Consider the following 22,662-nt stretch of genomic DNA (forward strand, 5'->3'; position numbering starts at 1 on the left):
GGAAATCTCTCAGTTTATATACTTCATGTTACACGTTTCTTCAACAACATCTGGTAACCATCAGTGGGCACTCCCCACTCTGATGGTATCACCCTGTACCCAAGTCAGTATATTCCATCTATCAATCATTCTAAGATAAACCCCAGTAAGCTCCCTCGACATACTGGAATCCTTAGCATTCAGACTCTGTGGCGCCAAGAGTTACCTATCTAACAGATGTAACTTTGTTCATACAACACTATGACAAGACGTTATATCACAGATGGTCAAGAAGTTTCTGCAGATGAGCAAATGAGGAACAGCTATCGTCTGGAGTACCCTGATCAGTTCCTATTTTTATCATTTTTTTCAGTTGTCTTGTCTTAATTTCTCCTCTCATCATTCATAATGAAATACTTTAAAAGGAGGATTACTCATTTAACGTGGATGGAAAAAATTTCATAGCCAGGAAATATCAACTATGGTAGAGACACTGCCCTACATAGAGTGAAACAATTATAGTTGTCACATGGTTGACTCAGGGACTAATGCCTTCAATAATTTTTTGTTTTTATGTATTAGATTTTTTATGATAAACATGATTGTCTGGAAATAATCTCCTACTGATTCCCAACAACTATTGAACAAAACTAAAGAAAATAATAGTTTACCTACCGTCTCTCACACACAGATGTTGTAGATGAGGAAACTAATAAGTGGAAGTAAAACCGTTGTGGTACAGTTCTTTTCTCTGGAGCCCCTCCGGTCCATCACAAATCAAATGTTTATTAAAATCAAATTTTATTGGTCCCATATTTAGCAGATGTTATTGCGGGTGTAGCGAAATGCTTGATTCACCTCCTGTCAGGAAGACCTGACAAAAATTCAGACTGGTTTAAATAATATAATCAGTTTTGTTATTGTAAAAATTATTTTACATGTGATCCCCGTGAGTATTAGACAGATCTGTCAGTGAGCTGATTACTGTACATGGGCTTTATATCAAAGGTGTTATACGTATATATTCCACTAGATGGCAGTAGGTACCCAGCCTTCACAAAGCCATGGAGCAATACCATTGTATACATGGGCAATATGGTTGTTAGTTTTGCTCTGTAGAGTGGAGTCATGGTCCTGTTACTTTTCAGTCATGTGGTCAGGAAAACCTCTAAAACTCAAGAAATACTACACATGCTCTCTCTGCCTCTGGTTTCATATCATGTTACCTACAGGGAGGAGAACTGAGACACATACACATCCATCAACAATCATCTTTGCATTTATTGAAATACTTATTTTCAATACACAGTTATTTTCAGACTGGATTGTTAACCTATACAACATGACACAGTGCTAGAGTAATTGACTCTGTACATCTCAGAAACAAACTAAAGAGGGCAGAGACAGCCACGACATACTGTAAGGCAACAAGCTCTTTGTTTATATGGATCTTTCACAGAAAGAATACAGTAATTTAACCAGAATATACAGTAGTACCTTAACATACTTGGAACAAATCTTATGAGAGTAAAGTAAGGGGACAACAGAACACAATGACACAGAGGAGGAGTAAACACAACACAACAGTGATATCACATGCCTCCATTGACTAATCCATTCATCCTACCATCCATCCATCCATCCATTCATCCTACCATCCATCCATCCTTCATCCTCCAAATACCAACACACCTCTTAGGTTGGTGGTAAATCCAACATCTCACATTAGTCGCTATGTCACAATACTCCAGAAACAAGGTAATGGATGTTTCAACTCAACCAAAGTGAATGTAAAGGTATTGAAAGTAATCAATATGGTATATGACATAGGGACAGTGGGAACCTTCTCTCCTTCATAGTGATGTGATCAGGTTTATAGTGGTCATCAATATGATCAATAGAAAAGAGAGAAATACTGTATCACAGTGTTAGTATTCATTCAGGTAATACAGGACGTCTTGAATTTCCATCCATACTACATACAGGATAACATTGGCAATTGCACAATATTCATATATTGATACACATTCCATTGTAGCCACTCATAGACACATACTGCCACCTGCTCTGTTCACAACAGAGATATGATGGACAGACAGGCTATGTTGTTAGTGCTTTGTGCTTTAAACCCTTTGAGGAGGTTTAGAATCTTCAAGGTTGTTGTGCATTCTAATTGCTGAAATTACAAGGAACATAATTTCACTGTAATCTATTTATCTATGTTCTCTTTGTATCTAAGTAGTAGATTCTAGAATTCAGGAGAATATTGATTGTTTTACTGTAGAATAACTCCTCAATGGTTTTGCTTCAGTGGACACTATAGTCTGTCAGTGCAAAATGTTGTTAGCCATTAAAGCTCAAACTACTTTAGTCCAGCAGCCAGCCACTTACTGACAATGTTTCTGAATTCAATCACTAAAAAAGATTGCACTATTTACAAAAGTGAGAATGAACATCAAAACTCTATTCAGATTCAATCACATAAACACAATATATACAATGAAATAAAAACCAAAGGCCAAATCCAAGTGTGTTCACAAGCTGCGTGCTTAAAAATGTGAAATTAATTAAATAGTTCATACATTTGTAGATTACTCTCATCTCGCAGTTACCCACAGAGTTTAAGATGATGGACAACCAAAGCAGATTACATAATATGTTTTCTATTGTCTGCACAATATTATCTGTTAATGTTAGCCAAAACAATGACACTGCACACAGTGAGAATCTGATATGTTATATGTGTCACGGTCCGTAGAAACCGTGATGAGATGTGAAATTAAGACAAGACAACTGCTAAAACGGACAACCTGACTTTTTTCTTGTATTGCTTATTATCAGAGTGATGTCAGTTTTACATGAGTCTTTTCTCAAGTGTTTGGCTAAATGACCATTTAAGGACTATTGATGACTATGGGCGAGAGGCATCAACGAGAGAGACAGCCCTCCTTAGTGCCTTGTTAATAAAGTGAAGTGAAGAGCTACACCGGTTAGTTACCTGTTTTAGTTCAATTGATCACTAACATATCTACCATTCACAGAACATGACAAAAATAATCCAATAATAATAATAAAGAAGAAAAAGCTCATATGGAATGCTACTACTAGAATAGAAACATGCTTTAAAACGCATTATATTGATACATGTTTGTAGGGGAACAGGTGAACTGAATTATCATCGTGTGCTATAATATTTTCACTGCTAGTTGAGCATAATCTTGAATTGTTCAGCATTTATTATATTGGCACTTTATGTGAATGTTAGATCTGAAAGTGTCAATCAAACATGCATTGCGGTTTACTGTACCCACATTGCAGACTAAAAGTGCAATAATCAATAAGGCAATGTTAATTGGGTGAAATAGCTGTCATTGATAGGCTGTTCTTCACAGTGATTTCCCCCAGTTTGACTGAATCAGTGCTTGTTGTTGGAGTTGCAGCACCTGCAAGTGTATAAACGTAGTACCTTTTCCACCTGATAAACAGTAGGCTAGGTATTGTAGAGAAAAACACTGAGGACTAGAACATAAATAGGAAAGGTGAGTACATAGAAATACCACTCAGTGCTAACATGCCTGTTGTTGTAGCGAGTACACTTTCACTAGTGCATAAGTGGGCACATGGCAACCATGTGTGTGTTAAGGTCCACATTGCTCTGTGTGTGTGACATTAGAGCAGGGACATGCTTCTTTCATTTGCATGCCGTCATCATCATGAATGTGTCTCTCCCTTTCCTTCCCAGATTGCACACAGGTCACTTATGGGGTGGTCTGATGTGGAAGTGGGTCTCCACAGCTGATGCCCAGAGGATGGTCAGGGGTGTGGACCAGGGGCTGGTCGGGGGTGTGGACCAGGGGCTGGTCGGGGCTGTGGACCAGGGGCTGGTCGGGGGTGTGGACCAGGGACTGGTCGGGGGTGTGGACCAGGGGCTGGTCGGGGGTGTGGACCAGGGGCTGGTCGGGGCTGTGGACCAGGGGCTGGTCGGCGGTGTGGACCAGGGGCTGGTCGGGGCTGTGGACCAGGGGCTGGTCGGCGGTGTGGACCAGGGGCTGGTCGGGGGTGTGGACCAGGTGCTGGTCGGGGGTGTGGACCAGGTGCTGGTCGGGGGTGTGGACCAGGGGCTGGTCGGGGGTGTGGACCAGGGGCTGGTCGGGGGTGTGGACCAGGGGCTGGTCGGGGGTGTGGACCAGGTGCTGGTCGGGGCTGTGGACCAAGGGATGGTCGGGGCTGTGGATCTGGGGCAGCTGTTCTCTCCAGTAGGTGAACTGGCTGAAGGTGTCAGGGCAGGAGAAGTCTGAGACGTGGCCTCTGATCAACAGGGGGAAGACATGGTCCACCACCTCACACAGACGACCATACCTGGAAGGGACATGAACAGAAATATACTTCACTTAATTTACTTTCATTGTTCATAAACATAGACAGAGACAGAGAGAGACAGAGCTACTGAGGGAGAGAGAGACATTGACATATGAGGGAAAAAGATAAAGTAAGAGTCAGAGAGGTCTTACGATGAGATGTTGGTCTTAGCGTGTTCCTGTATCAGCTCTCCCTTGGGGTTGACTGTGAAGATCCTGTTTAGGGGAACGCCCACCTCCTTATAGGAGTACACATCCTAAACAACAACAACAACAACTGTAACAACAACTGACATACTATCCAAAAACACATACACAACCACAACAGCAGCAAACATAATATTCTGTTTGAAATTAGCCTTTAGGCTGAATCTGTCACATTTGTAAAAAAGTTGATTACTGGCTGTAAGTCGCTCTGGATAAGAACGTCTGCTAAATGACCGAAATGTAAATATAAAATGTATAGAATGTGTATGGTCCCAGTCAAATGAATCTAAAAAGTAGCCAAAGTTAATGTGTACAGTGTTGGAGGGAGCAGGGCTCTCACCGTGGCTCTGTTGCCGAAGGCTGCGTAGAAAGGCTCAGTGTTAGGGTAGAACAGCTGCTTGATGTCGGTCAGACACTCAATCTTAAACCTCTCAGGCTTCTTCTCTATCACCTCCCTACATGACAGGACAAGACAAGACAGGACAGGAATGATAGGGCAGGAAAGACAGGATGACAGGACAAGACATGCCAGGACGACAGGCCAGGACAGGATGACAGGTCAGGACAGGAAGGACAGAACGACAGGTCAGGACAGGACAGGACAGGAAGGACGACAGGACAGGAAGGTCAGAATGATCATTATACAATATAGGGATATCTCTACTATATAAGCTATTGTGGTCCCGTGGGGCTCAATTGGTTTAGCATGGTGCTTGCAACGTCAGGGTTGTGGGTTTAATCCCCATGGGGGACCAGTATGAAAATGTATGCTGTGGATAAGAGCGTCTGCTAAAATGTACTGTACATTGTTCTCTATTGTGTTTGACACTTCTGCTGTGTTTATTTTGATGATGTGTGTGTGTGTGTGTTCCTCACCTGTGCAGGGCTGAGAACAGGCTGCTGGGGCTGAGTAGGACAGGTCCTATAGGCAGCATGGTTCCTCTCTCATTGACCCAGTGAAGATACCCCCTCGTCATATCAGCCATACCTATGGCCCTTGCAGAGCAGTACATAAACTTATAACCATTCCTGAGAGAGAGAGAGAGAGAGAGAGAGAGAGAGAGAGAGAGAGAGAGAGAGAGAGAGAGAGAGAGAGAGAGAGAGAGAGAGAGAGAGAGAGAGAGAGAGAGAGAGAGAGAGAGAGAGAGAGAGAGATGACATTTTTCTACTCTCTTAGTAATTCCTACTAGAGAGGGAGGGGACAGGAGTTCAACTAACGAGCGTCAGGGACATGGCTTCCTTCATGATGGTGCAACGTGCTAAGCCAAACACCATGAATAAAGCTGACATGATTCATTCATCTTACATTGAGCCATATTCTGAATGTGACCCCTGTTTCATTACTCTAACACCCATCTATAGTTACAGTTGAAGTCGGAAGTTTACATACACTTAGGTTGGAGTCATTAAAACTCGTTTTTCAACCACTCCACAAATTTCGTGTTAACAAACTATAGTTTTCGCAAGTCGGTTAGGACATCTACTTTGTGCATGACACAAGTAATTTATCCAACAATTGTTTACAGACAGATTATTTCACTTATAATTCACTGTATCACAATTCCAGTGGGTCAGAAGTTTACATACACTAAGTTGACTGTGCCTTTAAACAGCTTGGAAAATTCCAGAAAATGATGTCATGGCTTTAGAAGCTTCTGATAGGCTAATTTACATCATTTGAGTCAATTGGAGGTGTACCTGTGGATGTATTTCAAGGCCTACCTTCAAACTCAGTGCCTCTTTGCTTGACATCATGGGAAAATCAAAAGAAATCAGCCAAGACCTCAGAAAAAAATGGTAGACCTCCACAAGTCTGGTTCATCTTGGGAGCAATTTTCAAACGCCTGAAGGTACCACGTTCATCTGTACAAACAATAGTACGCAAGTATAAACACCATGGGACCACGGAGTCGTCATACCGCTCAGGAAGGAGATGCGTTCTGTCTCCTAGAGATGAACGTACTTTGGTGTGAAAGTGCAAATCAATCCCAGAACAACAGCAAAGGACCTTGTGAAGATGCTGGAGGAAACATGTAAGGTACAAAAGTATCTATATCCACCGAAAAAATAGTCCTATATAGACATAACCTGAAAGGACGCTCAGCAAGGAAGAAGCCACTGCTCCAAAACCACCATAAAAAAGCCAGACTACGGTTTGCACATGGGGACAAAGACCGTACTTTTTGGAGAAATGTCCTCTGGTCTGATGAAACAAAAATAGAACTGTTTGGCCATAATGACCATCGTTATGTTTGGAGGAAAAAGGGGGTCACTTGCAAGCCGAAGAACACCATCCCAACCGTGAAGCACGGGGGTGGCAGCATCATGCTGTGGGGGTGCTTTGCTGTAGGAGGGACTGGTGCACTTCACAAAATAGATGGCATCATGAGGAAGGAAATGTATGTGGATATATTGAAGCAACATCTCAAGACATCAGTCAGGAAGTTAAAGCTTGGTCGCAAATGGGTCTTCCAAATGGACAATGACCCCAAGCATACTTCCAGAGTTGTGGCAAAATGGCTTAAGGACAACAAAGTCAAGGTATTGGAGTGGCCATCACAAAGCCCTGACCTCAATCCTATAGAAAATGTGTGGGCAGAACTGAAAAAGCGTGTGCAAGCAAGGAGGCCTAGAAACCTGACTCAGTTATACCAGCTCTGTCAGGAGGAATGGGCCAAAATTCACCCAACTTATTGTGGGAAGCTTGTGGAAGGCTACCCGACACGTTTGACACAAGTTAAACAATTTAAAGGCAATGCTACCAAATACTAATTGAGTGTATGTAAACTTCTGACCCACTGGGAATGTGATGAAATAAATAAAAGCTGAAATAAATCATTCTCTCTACTATTATTCTGACATTTCACATTCTTAAAATAAAGTGGTGATCCTAACTGACCTAAGACAGGGAATTTTTACTAGGATTAAATGTCAGGAATTGTGAAAAACTGAGTATAAATGTATTTGGCTAACGTGTATGTAAACTTCCGACTTCAACTGTGTGTGGGAGACTCACTGGCTGACTCGGTGGTAGAGGCGGGCAATACCCTGGTGGGTCCAGTCTTTACCCAGCGTTGGCAGGATGTGGCCCAAGGTGTCAGATCTGCAAGAGAGGACACACACACACACACACACACACACACACACACACACACACACACACACACACACACACACACACACACACACACACACACCATTAACAGATATAACATGATCACATACAACTGGCAATACAAACTCATGCACGCACACACGTACACACACACACACTTACCTGGTGATGGTGCCATCGATGTCTGAGATTACGATCTTGTCGTCCCAGCTCCAGAGGTAGATGGTGCCCTGGCAGCGACAGGTGCCCTGGTACTGAGTGGTCACACTGAACACCACCTCATTAGGACCCTCCTTCAACTGAAGACTGGCCTGAGGACAGAAAGACTACATTACCCAAACAGCCTCTACTAACTAATGGTGCGTTCAAGACAAGTCGGCAAACTCGGCGATCCTGACTAGGAAGTCTTCGACCTCCCACTTCAGTGCGCTCAAGCTGTCAACAAAAACATGGACGCCTGAAGGAATCAAAAACACCTGCAGAGATGCTAAATGCTTCTTGCTAAACTGTTTAAAGAAGATAGGAAATGCTTAAGGTGAGAATACATATTTTTATGTAAACAATGAAGGCCGCCATGTTTTTTGTTGGATCTTTAGGTCGGAGAAGTCGGAGCTCTAGGATGATGCCAGAGTTTCCTACTTGTAATACCAACTTTGATGACCGTTCAAATAGATTTTTTTAAGTCGGAGCTAATTTTTTTCAGAGTTCCAAATTTTATTGAATGCAGCATAACCTTGTTACTGAGTGGTTTAACTGCAGACTTGCCTGAGGGCAGAAAGACTACATTACCCATACAGCCTCTACTAACTCTAACCCTGCTACTGATTGGTTCAACTGAAGACTGGCCTGAGAATACACAGTTCAACGTCGCTGCATCAAAAGAGGTGAGAAGTATTGTGTTTCTCACCAGCAGTTCTGAGATCAGAAGTTAGCTTAACAGAGGTTAGGGGAACAGTGTTGAGTCTCACCAGCTGCTCTGGGTTCAGTCTGAGGGTCTTCCTGTAGAAGACACTACCAGGTGTGAGAAGAGGCTCGGCCTGGCAGGATTCTGAGCCCTGATTGGATCTGTGTTCCTCATCGCTGGAGGAAGACTCCTCCTTCATTCTGTGTTGCAACAACAGTTACAACATCAGTTCAGCTATAAATACATATCTGACTATATAACAATTTATTAATAAAATATAGTCTATAGGGGGCCTCCCGAGTGGCGCAGCGGTCTAAGGCACTGCATTGCAGAGGCGTCACTACAGACCCGGGTTCGATCCCGGACTGTATCACAACTGGCCGTGATCTTGAGTCCCATAGGGCAGCGCACAATTGGCCCAGTGTCGTCCGGGTTAGGGGAGGGTTTGGCCGGGGGTGCTTTACTTGGCTCATCACGCTCTAGCGACTCCTTGTGGCGAGCCGGGCGCCTGCAGGCTGACCTTGGTCGTCAGTTGAACAGTGTTTCCTCCGACACGTAGGTGCGGCTGGCTTCCGGGTTAAGGCGGCGGGTGTTAAGAAGCGCGGTTTGGCGGGTCATGTTTTGGAGGATGCATGACTCGACCTTCGCCTCCCGAGCTCGTTGGGGAGTTGCAGCGATGAGACAAGATTGAAATTGGGGAGAAGAAGAAGGTAAAATACAACAAACAAACAAAAAAATTATATATATATATATATATAGTCTATAAACCTCTTCGGGCGGTTTATAGACTATATTTAGTCCTGGACTAAAAAGTAAACTTAATTAAGAAATCTCCATTGAAAATGCTTTTTAGTCCAGGATTAGGCTTAATATGTGTCCATTAAACCACCCCTTTCTGTGTAATTTATAAGAGGATATGTAAACAAAGGTATATAAATGTGTATTCAACATAGTTAATTCATATTGCACATACATTGTAAACTGTTCTAGTGTTAGAGAAGTGTCATTACCCAATGACTGAAGCCATGCTGAGAGAGGTCTCTCCCCCGTCTCCAACTCCTGTCTCAGACACTGAGTCCTGGGGACAGACAACCAGTCACACACTCATACAACAACCAGGAAACACTAACGCATATAATACCCCATTCCATTAGTCAAATAGGCAGGTGGTCTCCAGCATTGTAACTTCTGCAAAGGTTCCCAAATGGTTATGTTATGGAAGTGTGTTCAGGAGGTATGTGTGTGTTATAGAGGTGTGTGTGTTATAGAGGTGTGTGTTATAAAGGTGTGTGTTATAGAGGTGTGTGTGTTATAGAGGTGTGTGTGTTATAGAGGTGTGTGTGAGTGGCGCAGCGGTCTAAGGCACTGCATCTCAGTGCTTAAAGCGTCACTACAGACCCCCTGGTTCGATTCCAGGCTGTATCACAACCGGCCGTGATTGGGAGTCCCATACAGTCGTCCGTGTTTGGCCGGTGTAGGCCGTCATTGTAAATAAGAATTTGTTCTTAACTGACTTGCCTAGTTAAATAAAGGTAAAATAAAAAATAAAATAAACTAAAAAAAGGTGTGTGTGTGTTACACAGGTGTGTGTGTTATATAGGTGTGTATGTTAAGGAGGTGTGTGTGTTACAGAGGTGTGTGTGTGTGTACCGATTTGGAGTTGCTGTTCCTGCTACGCCATGAGAACCACCAGCGGCCTCCTTTCTTGGGCATCTTCTCCTTCATGATGTTCTCCACCGTGGCCTGAAGCAAATGCACACAGTTCCTGACCAAAGCCCCAACTCAACAAAACCACTCAAACGCAAAAACACAGAGATACAAAAACCCAAAAGCAAAAACTTGAAGAAAGTGTGTCGTATGACTGGATGATGGTGATCTAAGGAAGAGAGGTAGCAACTAAGGGAGGTAGACACAGAGACTGGGAGAGAAAGAAGAGAGAGAAGTAGAGGAATAACACACTAAGAGAGACAGACAGACAGACATGCTATACCCAACAGACAGACAGACATGCTATACCAACAGACAGACAGACAGACAGACAGACAGACAGACAGACAGACAGACAGACAGACAGACAGACAGACAGACAGACAGACAGACAGACAGACAGCTGAAACCAAAGGGACCCACGGGGCTGGAGCCGAACAGACTGGGTAAACAGTAGGAGAAGAGGCCAAAGGCAGAGTACACATAACTCAGGCAGGAGTGCTGAAGACACACAAGACAGGGCCAAATGGGAGGTGAGATGGAGGGAGAACAAATTAAAAAAGGGACCAACAAGGAGGGAAGAAAGACTCAAGTGTTAGGAGGAGACGTGGTTTAGGAGTACGCATTTCAGTGTACAGGAAGTCCAAACGACACAGAGGACATAAGAATTCAGACAAAAACAAAACACGCAAAGCCAGACGCAGAACCAGATTTAGCTAGATGGGTTACAATTGGACTTCTCACTTTACATTGCAATATGATTAGTGTTTTAAACCTCTCAGGTAAAACCACTCAGGTAGCCAAATGTAGTACACTATTTGACATTAGCACACAATCTCATCACCAAGCCGAGTAGGCTAGATGCTATGCTAATAGCATATTGCTAATGTTATGGAGGTCTTACCATTGGCAGGGGCTTCTGATACACCTGCATAGCCAGCATGAGAGGGGCTGCGGTGGTCCAGTTGTAGTACCTGGAGGAGAAAAGACACAAGCATAAGATCACTGTTGTATCTTTAGTGTCTGCAGTTAATTTCTTATCAGTAGTACTGTATTTTTACAGTGCACAAAGGGTATACAGTACAAACATACTTTTCCTATCAGGGATGTGATCAGCATCTGGATTTTGGCTAGTGGATAGGTCACATTCAATGATATATGGAGGAGGACGGTATTTTACGTACTTGGTTCCTATCTTGACCACCAGGTTGGGATCGTCGATGATGGAGGGGTTTTCAGTGAACTGCTGGTAAGAGATGGCTCTCTCCTGGAACTGTTCTGTAGGAGACACAGACAGGAGAGGGTTAAAGGAGGTGTTCTATAGGACACACAGACAGGAGAGGGTTAATATAACTGTTCTATAGATCTCACACCAATTAGTGGATCTGAGAGGGCTGGATAGGTGAAAACAATATGGCAGCAAGTAGATGGAGCTACAATTTGCACCTATCCAGTTATACCAGGAAGTCAACCCCACAGTATTGAGATGCAGCCCATGTGTTTAATGGCCAGTACCGTTTGTGATCTCTCTGTTGTCAGTGAGACCTCCACACAGGGAAATGGCGATGTTGGGCATGTCTCCCAGCTGGTCAGAGTAGCTGTCCACACCGCTGTCCATCCCACTGCTGCCCACCGACTGAGGGGATTGGTTGGCGCTCCGCACCCCTGTCTCCGAGCCCCCTCTCACTGAACCGTCACTAAGGAACAGGGTCATAGGGTCAGGAGTGGAGGATGAGTGTGTGTGTAGCACAGAATAGGTGTGTTTGTGTTTGTTTGTAAGTGCGTGTGTGTTACAGGTGTGTGTGTGTGTTAGAGGGCTGTGTTACCTTTTAGGGAAGTACAGAGCAGCCACCTCTGGCTCCAACTCAGTGATGTCATCCAGGTAGATTCCATCAGAGCCCAGGTGGTGGCTCCTCTTGTCTGCAGGTACAGCGTCACAAGTTACCATGGATACAATGATTGACATGGCATTTTCATTCATTAACTTGACATGTAGCTAATGATGGAGGCATTCATATCTACAGATGTGAATGCATGTTTAGTGACAGTTTAAATTCAAATTCTGCAATCTAAACTGACTTGTATATTCGTTTGTACTCCGTCTGTATTCTGCTTGCAGGTAATGGTTCCAAAAGACTTGTGAGTTGCGTACCTTTCCTCTTGGATGGGGAGTCTGTACGTCTGACTGGGCTGCCCATCTGGCCCCCCTCATCCAGTTCTGACAGCAACCTAGAGGCCATCAGCCCCTCCACCTCTCTACAGGCTGCCCCTACTACCTCCATGTCCCCCCCAGCCCCGGGCCCAGCCGTGTTGTTCCCAGGCTGGGGCATGTAAGGGGTGAGGGATGGGGGGCCATTGTCTGGGTGGCTCTGGGTCTGGCCAGGGGGGCCACAGTCTCCGGGGATGGTCCTGAAGTGTGTGCTCTCACACACAGGGATGGAGACAGGGGACTTCATCCCAGAATCTTGCATCTGGGATGGAGGGAGGTAGGAGGGCTAGAGGTAGAGAGAGGGAAAGAGAGAGGAGAGAGAAAGGAAAAAGAAAGAAAGAAAGCATGCTAGATCAAGGACGCAGGAGTTTGGGTGTCGAGAGGAGAGAAGAAGAGACAGGCAGAGAGAGGAGAGATAGAGGATGTGTGGTTAGCGTGAGCGCTAGGGTATTAGCATGTCCTCAGCTGCCCTCATGGAAGATGATTAAAGTGATTAAAGTTCCTCTGCCAACATCAGTCCTGATTCCTGGATCACTGTGTGGACTACAGCTAGACATACTGTCCCTCCCTCTTTGTGTCCCTTCATTCCTGTTCTGTCTCTCTGAATCTCCCTCCCTCCCGCCCTCTGTACCTTGGCAGCTTGTGGCAGCTCCCCCCAGGCCCACAGAATCTCAGGGTTGTCTTTGCTCTGATTGGTCAGCTCCGAGTCACTCTTTGGAGTGGAGGGGCGGGAGCCACCGGGGCTGCTGAGTAACAGACACACAGAGAGATGTGATTGGTTGAGCCAGCACTACCCTGACTCATGGACATAAACAATACAGTACAAACACACTGGGAAAAAACTTGGTTGAATCAATATTGTTTCCACATCATTTCAACCAAATGTGATGATGTTGAATTAACGTGGAAAACTGATTGGATTTGCAAAAAGTCATCAACGTAAGAGAATTTCATATTTTTGTCACCTAGCTTTTAACCTAAATCCAATGACAGGGTTATATTTTTGGTTGATTTCACATTAGTTAACAACTCAAACAAATGTAAATCAAAACTAAACGTTGAACTGTGCCCAGTGGTAAATCTCTGCTGGTTTCTGTCCCATAATTGTAGACAATATGTAGTTGGTCCGAAATGAAACGAAGGATAACTTTTAAGGCTTAATGAATCTATACTGATGAGTGAGATTGGATGGTGACATGACTTACCTGATAGGAGAAGGAAAGACAGAAGTCTGCTGTGGACAGGAGATGGACAGACCACCACTAGGAGGGATAGACAGAGTATGTGTCTGCTCTAATATAGCACTGGAGGGAGAGAGAAAGCAGGGGGAGGGAGACACAGACATAAAGAGAGAACAACTGTCAGCCATACGCAGTTATTTTTATCTACAAAGGCATACGACAAGATGAGTCGAACCAAACTGTATATTATTCTATTCTAGTCATGTCTGGTGTGTGTGTGTGTGTCTGTGTGTGTGTGTTGGGTCATATTTATGTACCTCTGCGAGCGTGCCCAGTCTGCGTCGGCGTGTGTGTATGTTGTGTTCTGGGTGTAGGTGCTGCTCAACACACTGGCCTTAGGTCCCTGCTCTCCATTGAGCTCCCGAGAAGAGACCCTGAGACAAGAGAGAGACAGAGACAGAGAGACAGAGAGAGAGAGAGAGAGAGAGTGAGACAGAGAGAGACACAGAGAGAGAGAGAGAGAGAGAGCGAGAGAGAAACAGAGAGAGAGCGAGAGAGCGAGAGAGAGAGAGAGAGAGAGAGAGAGAGAGAGAGAGAGAGAGAGAGAGAGAGAGAGAGAGAGAGAGAGACGTTAACAACAACACACATGCACACACACAGGCGCACAGACACACACACAGAGATATCATACAAAACATTTTCTCAGGCCTCTTTTGCTGAAGATGTAAAAGATGTATGTTGGTCTGATGTGTATGAGGAAGTGAATCCAGTTCCCGTTATTTGTACAATTATTAATGCCAATTGTTGACAAGCACACACTTGTTAAGAAACTAACTGTGAGAACTGCTGGAGCCCCCTGGATTGATGATGAATTGAAAAATTGTATTGTAAATGATGCAAAAGAGTTGGCAAACAAGTCAGGCTGCTCAGCTGATTGTATACTGTAAATTGAGAAATGTTGTGACTAAACTTAACAAAAAGAAGAAGAAATTACAGTGCATTTGGAAAGTATTCAGACCCCTTCACATTTTCCACATTTTATTACATTACAGCCCTATTCTAATATTGATTAAATTGCTTTTTCTCCCTCACCAATCTACACACAATACCCCACAATGACAAAGCAAAAACAGGTTTTTAAGAAATGTTTGAAAATGTATTTTTTTTTAAACGGAATCACCACATTTACATAAGTATTCAGACCCTTTACTCAGTACTTTGTTGAAGCACCTTTGGCAGTGATTACAGTCTCGAGTCTTCTTGGGTATGACACTACAAGCTTGGCACACCTGTATTTGGGGAGTTTCTCCCATTATTCTCTGCAGATCCTCTCAAGCTCTGTCAGGTTGGATGGGGAGCGTCGCTGCACAGCTATATTGTGCCTCGACACAATCCTGTCTCAGAGCTCTACGAACAATTCCTTCGACCTCACGGCTTGGTTTTTGCTCTGACATGCACTGTCAACTGTGGGACCTTATATATTGAATCTACCACAGTTGGACTCCAAACAAGTTGTAGAAACATCTCAAGGACCATCAGTCGAAACAGGACGCACCTGAGCTCAATTTCGAGTCTCATAGCAAAGGGTCTGAATACTTATGTAAATAAGATATTTGTGTTTTTTATATTTAATAAAAATGCAAACATTTCTAAAAACCTGTTTTGACTTTGTCATTATGGGGTATTGTGTGTAAATTGCAAAAAATATATATATATGTAATCCATTTTAGAATAAGGCTGTAACGTGAACAAAATGTGGAAAAAAGGAAGGGTTCTGAAAACTTTCCGAAAGCACTGTATATTACCAAACCAACATAAATGACAAAAAACACAATGTAAAAATACTTTGGAGTACCTTAAATGATATCATGAGCAGAAAACCTAATTCATCTCGTTCATTGAAGTTGATGAGTCATTTATAACAAAACCTTTCAATATTACCAATCATTTCAATGACTATTTCACTAGTAAAGTGGAAAAACTCTGAAGTGAAATGACAACATTGAACAGTGAACCATCATTATTTTGTATAAAATATCTAATAATGAAAGAGAAGGATTACTGTTTTGAATTTGGTCAAGTTAGTGTGGGAGAGGTGGAAAAACAATTGTTATCCATCAATAATGACGAGCCACCTGGTATTGACAACCTTGATGGGAAACTATTGAGAATGGTAGCAGACTATATTGCCACCCCCTTTGCTATATCTTTAACCAAAGCCTAAAGGAGTGTGTGTGTCCACAGGCGTGCAAGGAAGCTAAAGTAATTCCACTGCCTAAAAATAGTAATGCACCCCTCGCTGGCTCTAACAGCCGCCCAATCAGTTTGCTGCCTGTTCTTAGTAAACTGATGGAGAGAATTGTGTTTGGCCAAATACAATGCTCTTTTTCAGAGAACACGTTAACGGCTGACTTTCAGCATGCATATAGAGAAGGGCACTCAACTTGTACTGCACTGACTCAGATGACTGATGATTGGTTAAAAGAAATGGTAGGAAAGTATTTGGTTCAAAATAGTCTCAAAGACCTAAACCTCAACTGGAGTTGTGCATAAGGTGTGTGACCATTGAGCAAGTTGTGGAAGTTAAACTCCTAGGTATAACATTGGATGATCAGTTATCATGGTCAAGTCATATTGACCAAGTTACTGTGAAGATGGGGAAGGGTATGTCTGTTATAAAAATATGTTTTTGACACAAAAATCAACTGTACTAGTTGTTCAGGGTCTTGTCCCGTCTTGATTACTGTCTGGTAATATGGTGAAGTGCAGCAAAGAAAGATCTAGCAAAACTGCAGCTGGCTCAAAACAGAGCAGCATGCCTTTAACTACATACATAACTAAAATCAACAACATGCATGCCAGTCTTTCCTTGTTGAGGGTTGCCGAGAGATTATCTGCTTCTCTTCTAGTTTTTATGAGAAATATTACTGTGATGAAAATTCCAGGTTGTCTGCATAATCAAATAACATACATCTCAGACACCCATACATACCCCACTAGACATGCCACCAGGGGTCTCTTCACAGTCCCCAAGTCCAAAACGAATTCACAGGAAACACACAGTATTATACAGAGCCATGATCGCACGGAATTCCCTTAGAACTCCAATTACTCAAGCAAAGTAAAATTACCTTAAAAAAACACACTCTAACACACACAATCTACACACACATTATTTTTTTGTTGTATTGCTTGCATATCATTGCATTTTACATTTGTGTGACTGTTCTTGTCTATCAGTGTACCAGTGCTTTGTTACTTGTCGTGTTTTATGTTTTTTTTTGGACCCCAGGAAGAATAGCTGCTGCTTTGGCCAGAGCTAATGGGGATCCCAATAAACCAATAAACCAAAACCAATTAACACACACGTTTGTTTTACTATCCTTGTGGGGACCAAACAATTGATTCCCATACAAAATCATATTTTCGCTAAAACCCTTAATCCTAACCCTAAACCTAAGCCTAACCCCTAAACCTAATTCTAACCCTAATTGTAACCCTAACCCTAAACCTAACCCCTAAGCTGAAAATAGCCTTTTTCCTTGTGTGGACCAGCGAAATGTCCCAACTGTCTGAATTGATTTCTGATCCCCACAAGGATAGTAAAACCAAAAACACACACACACATCAGATGAATGAGAGAGAATTAGGGGGGTTTGACTGAGAGAGGCCCCGTTCACCACGGTCATTACTCCACAGAGACAGAGTGCATTGTGGGAAAAGAACGAGGCACTGGAGCGTCTCCAACACGTGGGACACAGAGCTGGCATTCACAGAGCCTGAACACACACACACACACACACACACAAACACACAGAACACAGAACACAGAGAATTGGGTTCACAAAAGACAGACACTGGCCACTTCAGGCTTGTTTATCTAGTCTCAGTCTCAGCCAGCACCCAACCAGCACAGGGACAGACTAACAGACTGAGTGACTGACTACTATACACACTGTTGGTTTACTACTCAGGGACAGGGGCTGTTTGTGAAGTGATTTTGTTGTGAAGTGATTTTGTGTGTGTGTGTGTGTTTGTATGTGTGTGTATGTGTGTTTGTTTGTCTCAGACCTGCATGGAACGCCTGAGAACAGAGTCTGCCCCTCCCTGCTGGGTCCCACACAGAGAGGAGCTGGCAGTGGTTCATGTGTTTCGTAGAAACCTTTGTGATGCTGATCAGGCTTTTTTACCTCTGCAGTGGAGCAAAGCTATTCTGGCTCTTAACCAGAGTTTCTCTCTCTCTCTCACGCACATGCACGCAAACACACACACATGTGCACGTTCCTATCAACCACATCTCAGAGGGGTCATTTCCTCCACCAAACACATACATGCAGGATCCCAGAAAGACCAAACTGAGCTTACCTCAACAAGACAGTGTAATCTTCTCTCTCCTCCCCACACAACCACTTTACTGCAGTCAGTAGCTGCTGACAGACAGCTGTGGGTCGCATAAACAACCCTCCCCCTACAATACTGGCAGACCGATCCAAACAGCCCAAACGTGACCCTGTCTGTTTTCCAATGAGCATTCTCAGAACTTCACAGGAAGTCCCACACACACACACACACAAACACGCACAGCCGGAGAAGATGGCTGCCGTTTTACAGCCCTCTAACCAATTGTACTATTATGTTTGTTTTTTCACGTTATTTGTAATTTATTCTGTACATAATGTTTCTGCCACCGTCTCTTATGACCAAAAAGAGCTTCTGGATATCAGGGCAGCGATTACTCACCTCGTATTAGACAAAGATTTTTTCTTCAACGAGTCGGACGTGAAGGATATTCTACAGACACCCGACAAGGCCCATATCCCCGTCATTCGCATGAGAAAGAGACGGAGATATCGTGGACGTAGGTCGGGGTGCCTTGTAAGGATCCGACGGCGAGTGAGTAAACTGCCTCTTCCATCAATCCTATTAGCCAATGTTCAATCATTTGAAAACAAATTGGACGACCTAAGATCAAGGTTATCCTACCAACGGGACATTAAAAACTGTAATATCTTATGTTTCACCGAGTCGTGGCTGAACGACGACATAGATAACATACAGCTGGCGGGATATATGCTACATCGGCAGGATAGAATGGCTGACTCCGGTAAGACAAGGGATGGCGGTCTGTGTATATTTGTAAACAACAGCTGGTGCATAAAATCTAATACTAAGGAAGTCTCGAGGTTTTGCTCGCCTGAGGTAGAGTATCTCATGATAAGCTGTAGACCACACTATTTACCAAGAGAGTTTTCATCTATAGTTTTCGTAGCTGTCTATTTACCACCACAAACCGATGCTGGCACTAAGATTGCACTCAATGAGCTGTATAAGGCCATAAGTAAACAGGAAAACGCTCATCCTAGTGGCTGGGAACTTTAATGCAGGGAAACTTAAATCCATTCTACCTAATTTCTACCAGCATGTTAAATGTGCAACCAGAGGAAAAAAAACTCTAGACCACCTTTACTCCACACACAGAGATGCATACAAAGCTCTCCCTCGCCCTCCATTTGGCAAATCTGACCATAACTCTATCCTCCTGATTCCTGCTTATAAGCAAAAACTAAAGCAGGAAGCACCAGTGACTCGGTTAATAAGGAAGTGGTCAGATGACGAAGATGCTAAGCTACAGGACTGTTTTGCTAGCACAGACTGGAATATGTTCCGGGATTCTTCCAATAGCTTTGAGGAGTACACCACATCAGTCACTGGCTTCATCAATAAGTGCATCGATGACGTCGTCCCCACAGTGACCGTACGTACCTACCCCAACCAGAAGCCATGGATTACAGGCAACATCCGCACTGAGCTAAAGGGTAGAGCTGCCGCTTTCAAGGAGCGGGACTCTAACCCGGACGCTTATAAGAAATCCTGCTATGCCTTCCGACTAAACATCAAACAGGCAAAGAGTCAATACAGGACTAAGATTGAATCATACTACACCGGCTCTGACGCTCATTGGATGTGGCAGGGCTTGAAAACTATTACAGACTACAAAGGGAAGCACAGCCACGACCTGTCCAGTGACACAAGCCTACCAGACGAGCTAAATCACTTCTATGCTCGCTTCGAGGCAAGCAACACTGAAGCATGCATGAGAGCATCAGCTGTTCCGGATGACTATGTGATCACGCTCTCCGTAGCCGATGTGAGTAAGACTTAAGCAGGTCAACATTCACAAGGCTGCAGGGCCAGACGGATTACCAGGATGTATACTCCGAGCATGCGCTGACCAACTGGCAAGTGTCTTCACTGACATTTTCAACATGTCCCTGACTGAGTCTGTAATACCAACATGTTTCAAGCAGACCACCATAGTCCCTGTGCCCAAGAACACTAAGATAACCTGCCTAAATGACTACCGACCCGTAGCACTCACGTCTGTAGCCATGAAGTGCTTGAAAGGCTGGTCATGGCTCACATAAACACCATTATCCCAGAAACCCAAGACCCACTCCAATTTGCATACCGCCCCAACAGATCCACAGATGATGCAATCTCTACTGTGCTCCACACTGCTCTTTCACACCTGGACAAGAGGAACACCTACGTGAGAATGCTATTCATTGAATACAGCTCAGCGTTCAACACCATAGTGCCCTCAAAGCTCATCACTAAGCTAAGGACCCTGGGACTAAACACCTCCCTCTGCAACTGGATCCTGGACTTCCTGACGGGCCGCCCTCAGGTGGTAAGAGTAGGTAACAACACATCTGCCACACTGATCCTCAACACGGGGGCCCCTCAGGGGTGCGTGCTCAGTCCCCTCCTGTACTCCCTGTTCACCCATGACTGCATGGCCATGCACGACTCCAACACCATCATTAAATTTGCCGACGACACAACAGTGGTAGGCCTGATCACCGACAACGATGAGACAGCCTGTAGGGAGGAGGTCAGAGACCTGGCCGTGTGGTGCCAGGATAACAACTCCCTCAACGTGATCAAGACAAAGGAGATGATTGTGGACTACAGGGAAAAAAAAGAGGACTGAGCACGTCCCCATTCTCATCGACGGGGCTGTAGTGGAACAGGTTGAGAGCTTCAAGTTCCTTGGTGTCCACATCACCAACAAACTATCATGGTCCAAATACACCAAGACAGTCGTGAAGAGGGCACGACAAAGCCTATTCCCCCTCAAGAGACATGGGCATGGGTCCTCAGATCCTCAAAAAGTTATACAGCTGCACCATCAAGAGCATCCTGACTGGTTGCATCACCACCTGGTATGGCAATTGCTCGACCTCCGACTGCAAGGCACTACAGAGGGTTGTGTGTACGGCCCAGTACATCACTGGGGCCAAGCTTCCTGCCTTCCAGGACATCTATACCAGGCGGTGTCTGAGGAACGCCCTAAAAATTGTCAAAGACTCCAGCCACCCTAGTCATAGACTGTTCTCTCTGCTACCGCACGGCAAGCGATACCGGAGCGCCAAGTCTAGGTCCAAAAGGCTTCTTAACAGCTTCTACCCCCAAGCCATAAGACTCCTGAACAGCTAATCATGGCTACCCGGACTATTTGCAATGACCCCCCCCCCACCCCACCCCACCCCAGCCCCCTCTTTTACGCTGCTGCTACTCTGTTTATTATTTATGCATAGTCACTTTAACTCTACCCACATGTACATATTACCTCAATTACCTCGACTAACCGGTGCCCCCGCACATTGACTCTGTACCTGTACCCCCTGTATATAGCCTCCCTACTGTTATTTTATTTTACTGCTGCTCTTTAATTATTTGCTGTTTTTTATTTTTTACTTATCTATTTTTTACTTAACACACTTTTTTCTTAAAAACTGCAATGTTGGTTAAGGGCTTGTAAGTAAGCATTTCACTGTAAGGTCTACACCTGTTGTATTCGGCGCATGTGGCAAATAATTTAAATACTGTATTTGCTGTAATCACCTGCTACTGTTGTTGTCGTGCTCTCTCTCCTCATCAGTGCTCATGTCGATGGTAAACATGTCCTCATCCTCTGAGTACTCCCCACTCTCCTCCCGCCTCCCTCCTCCGCTTTCCCGTGCCTTCCTCCTCCTTTTCCTCCTCTTCTTCATCATCATCCCTCCTTCCCCTCCTCCTCCTCCTGTGGTCTGCTGGGAGCCCAGGGTCTGGACCTGGAGGGAGGCGGGGTCAGAGAGGCGAGACACACCCCTCCCTAACTGAGCTTCCATTAGCTCCGCCCCCTGGGACACGATAGGCGATGTCGCCAGGTACGATGGAACCACTTCCTGTTGGGGACAGGAAACAGGAAGTGAGGTCATGATGAAACATAAATGGATTGTTAAGTAACAATTAGCCATGGAAATGACAATTAGGAGAAATTATAATTAAATTAATTTTGATATTTGATATTAAGAATAACATTCAGCTTTTCACTCCCTCCTTCTAATCTTCAGGGAACACCAGGTGAGTAGGCTCTCTGCAGTAGCGGTGCATGGGTAAAATCCATATTTCAACCTATGTGTTATGATAATTTAGTTGTTTGTTGCTCTATAGACCCCTTTCCAGTACATGACATACTGCTCGCGACTCTTGGCTGCAGTAAGAAAGCCATCGCCATCTGCGCCCATTCAACATAGCCTTTATGTTTTTATTACTTCTGAGCAAAATAACTTTTTTGGGTTCTCATACACTTACGATGATGTTTTGATTCTTGCTGGAACAGTCGCTAAGATTATATTTGGTTGTGATCTTTGCAAAATAACAATTTAGGATGCAGCAGTTGTTAGCTAGAATGCTAACGCTCATTGACATAGGCTGCAGCAAACGCTAGCCAAAGAGCGATTTTACTCCCCGTGTTCTGCCACCAACTTGTGCTCACCGCCCTCGTGCGGCAATGTTTGCAAACACAGAAAGGGGTCTATAACCCGTTAGTTCATACGCAACCGTGATAAGGCTGAGACAACAAGACAGTCACAGTCGGCAGAATAAATTGAACCACACATTTTTTTCAGCACAAACCCAGACAGCAACATCTCTCTGGTGAAGTCCACAAAGCA

General features: G+C 44.2%; 1 protein-coding gene across 2 annotated transcripts in view; it reads right to left on the minus strand.

Moving 5' to 3' along the window:
* Positions 1-1,242: 1,242 nt before the first annotated feature.
* Positions 1,243-22,662, minus strand: part of LOC311102882 (phosphatidate phosphatase LPIN1-like) — a 37,308-nt gene continuing 15,888 nt past the window's right edge. The window contains exons 4-21 of one of the 2 annotated variants that reach the window (XM_084144339.1): positions 21,569-21,891; positions 13,978-14,094; positions 13,685-13,783; positions 13,111-13,222; positions 12,423-12,765; positions 12,097-12,190; positions 11,786-11,967; positions 11,455-11,548; positions 11,175-11,244; positions 10,214-10,306; positions 9,574-9,641; positions 8,628-8,763; positions 7,822-7,970; positions 7,561-7,647; positions 5,421-5,573; positions 4,885-4,999; positions 4,491-4,594; positions 1,243-4,338 (exon numbers count right to left, since the gene is read on the minus strand). In XM_084144339.1, the coding sequence (XP_084000465.1) occupies positions 3,738-4,338; positions 4,491-4,594; positions 4,885-4,999; positions 5,421-5,573; positions 7,561-7,647; positions 7,822-7,970; positions 8,628-8,763; positions 9,574-9,641; positions 10,214-10,306; positions 11,175-11,244; positions 11,455-11,548; positions 11,786-11,967; positions 12,097-12,190; positions 12,423-12,765; positions 13,111-13,222; positions 13,685-13,783; positions 13,978-14,094; positions 21,569-21,891 (2,940 nt within the window). In that variant the 3' untranslated portion in view covers positions 1,243-3,737. Of the gene's footprint in view, positions 4,339-4,490; positions 4,595-4,884; positions 5,000-5,420; positions 5,574-7,560; positions 7,648-7,821; positions 7,971-8,627; positions 8,764-9,573; positions 9,642-10,213; positions 10,307-11,174; positions 11,245-11,454; positions 11,549-11,785; positions 11,968-12,096; positions 12,191-12,422; positions 12,766-13,110; positions 13,226-13,684; positions 13,784-13,977; positions 14,095-21,568; positions 21,892-22,662 lie in introns of both variants that reach the window. The other variant, XM_084144338.1, reaches the window with a different exon arrangement.

The sequence above is a fragment of the Coregonus lavaretus genome (genome assembly GCF_964263955.1).
Source record: "Coregonus lavaretus genome assembly, chromosome: 27".
Lineage (NCBI taxonomy): Eukaryota > Metazoa > Chordata > Actinopteri > Salmoniformes > Salmonidae > Coregonus > Coregonus lavaretus.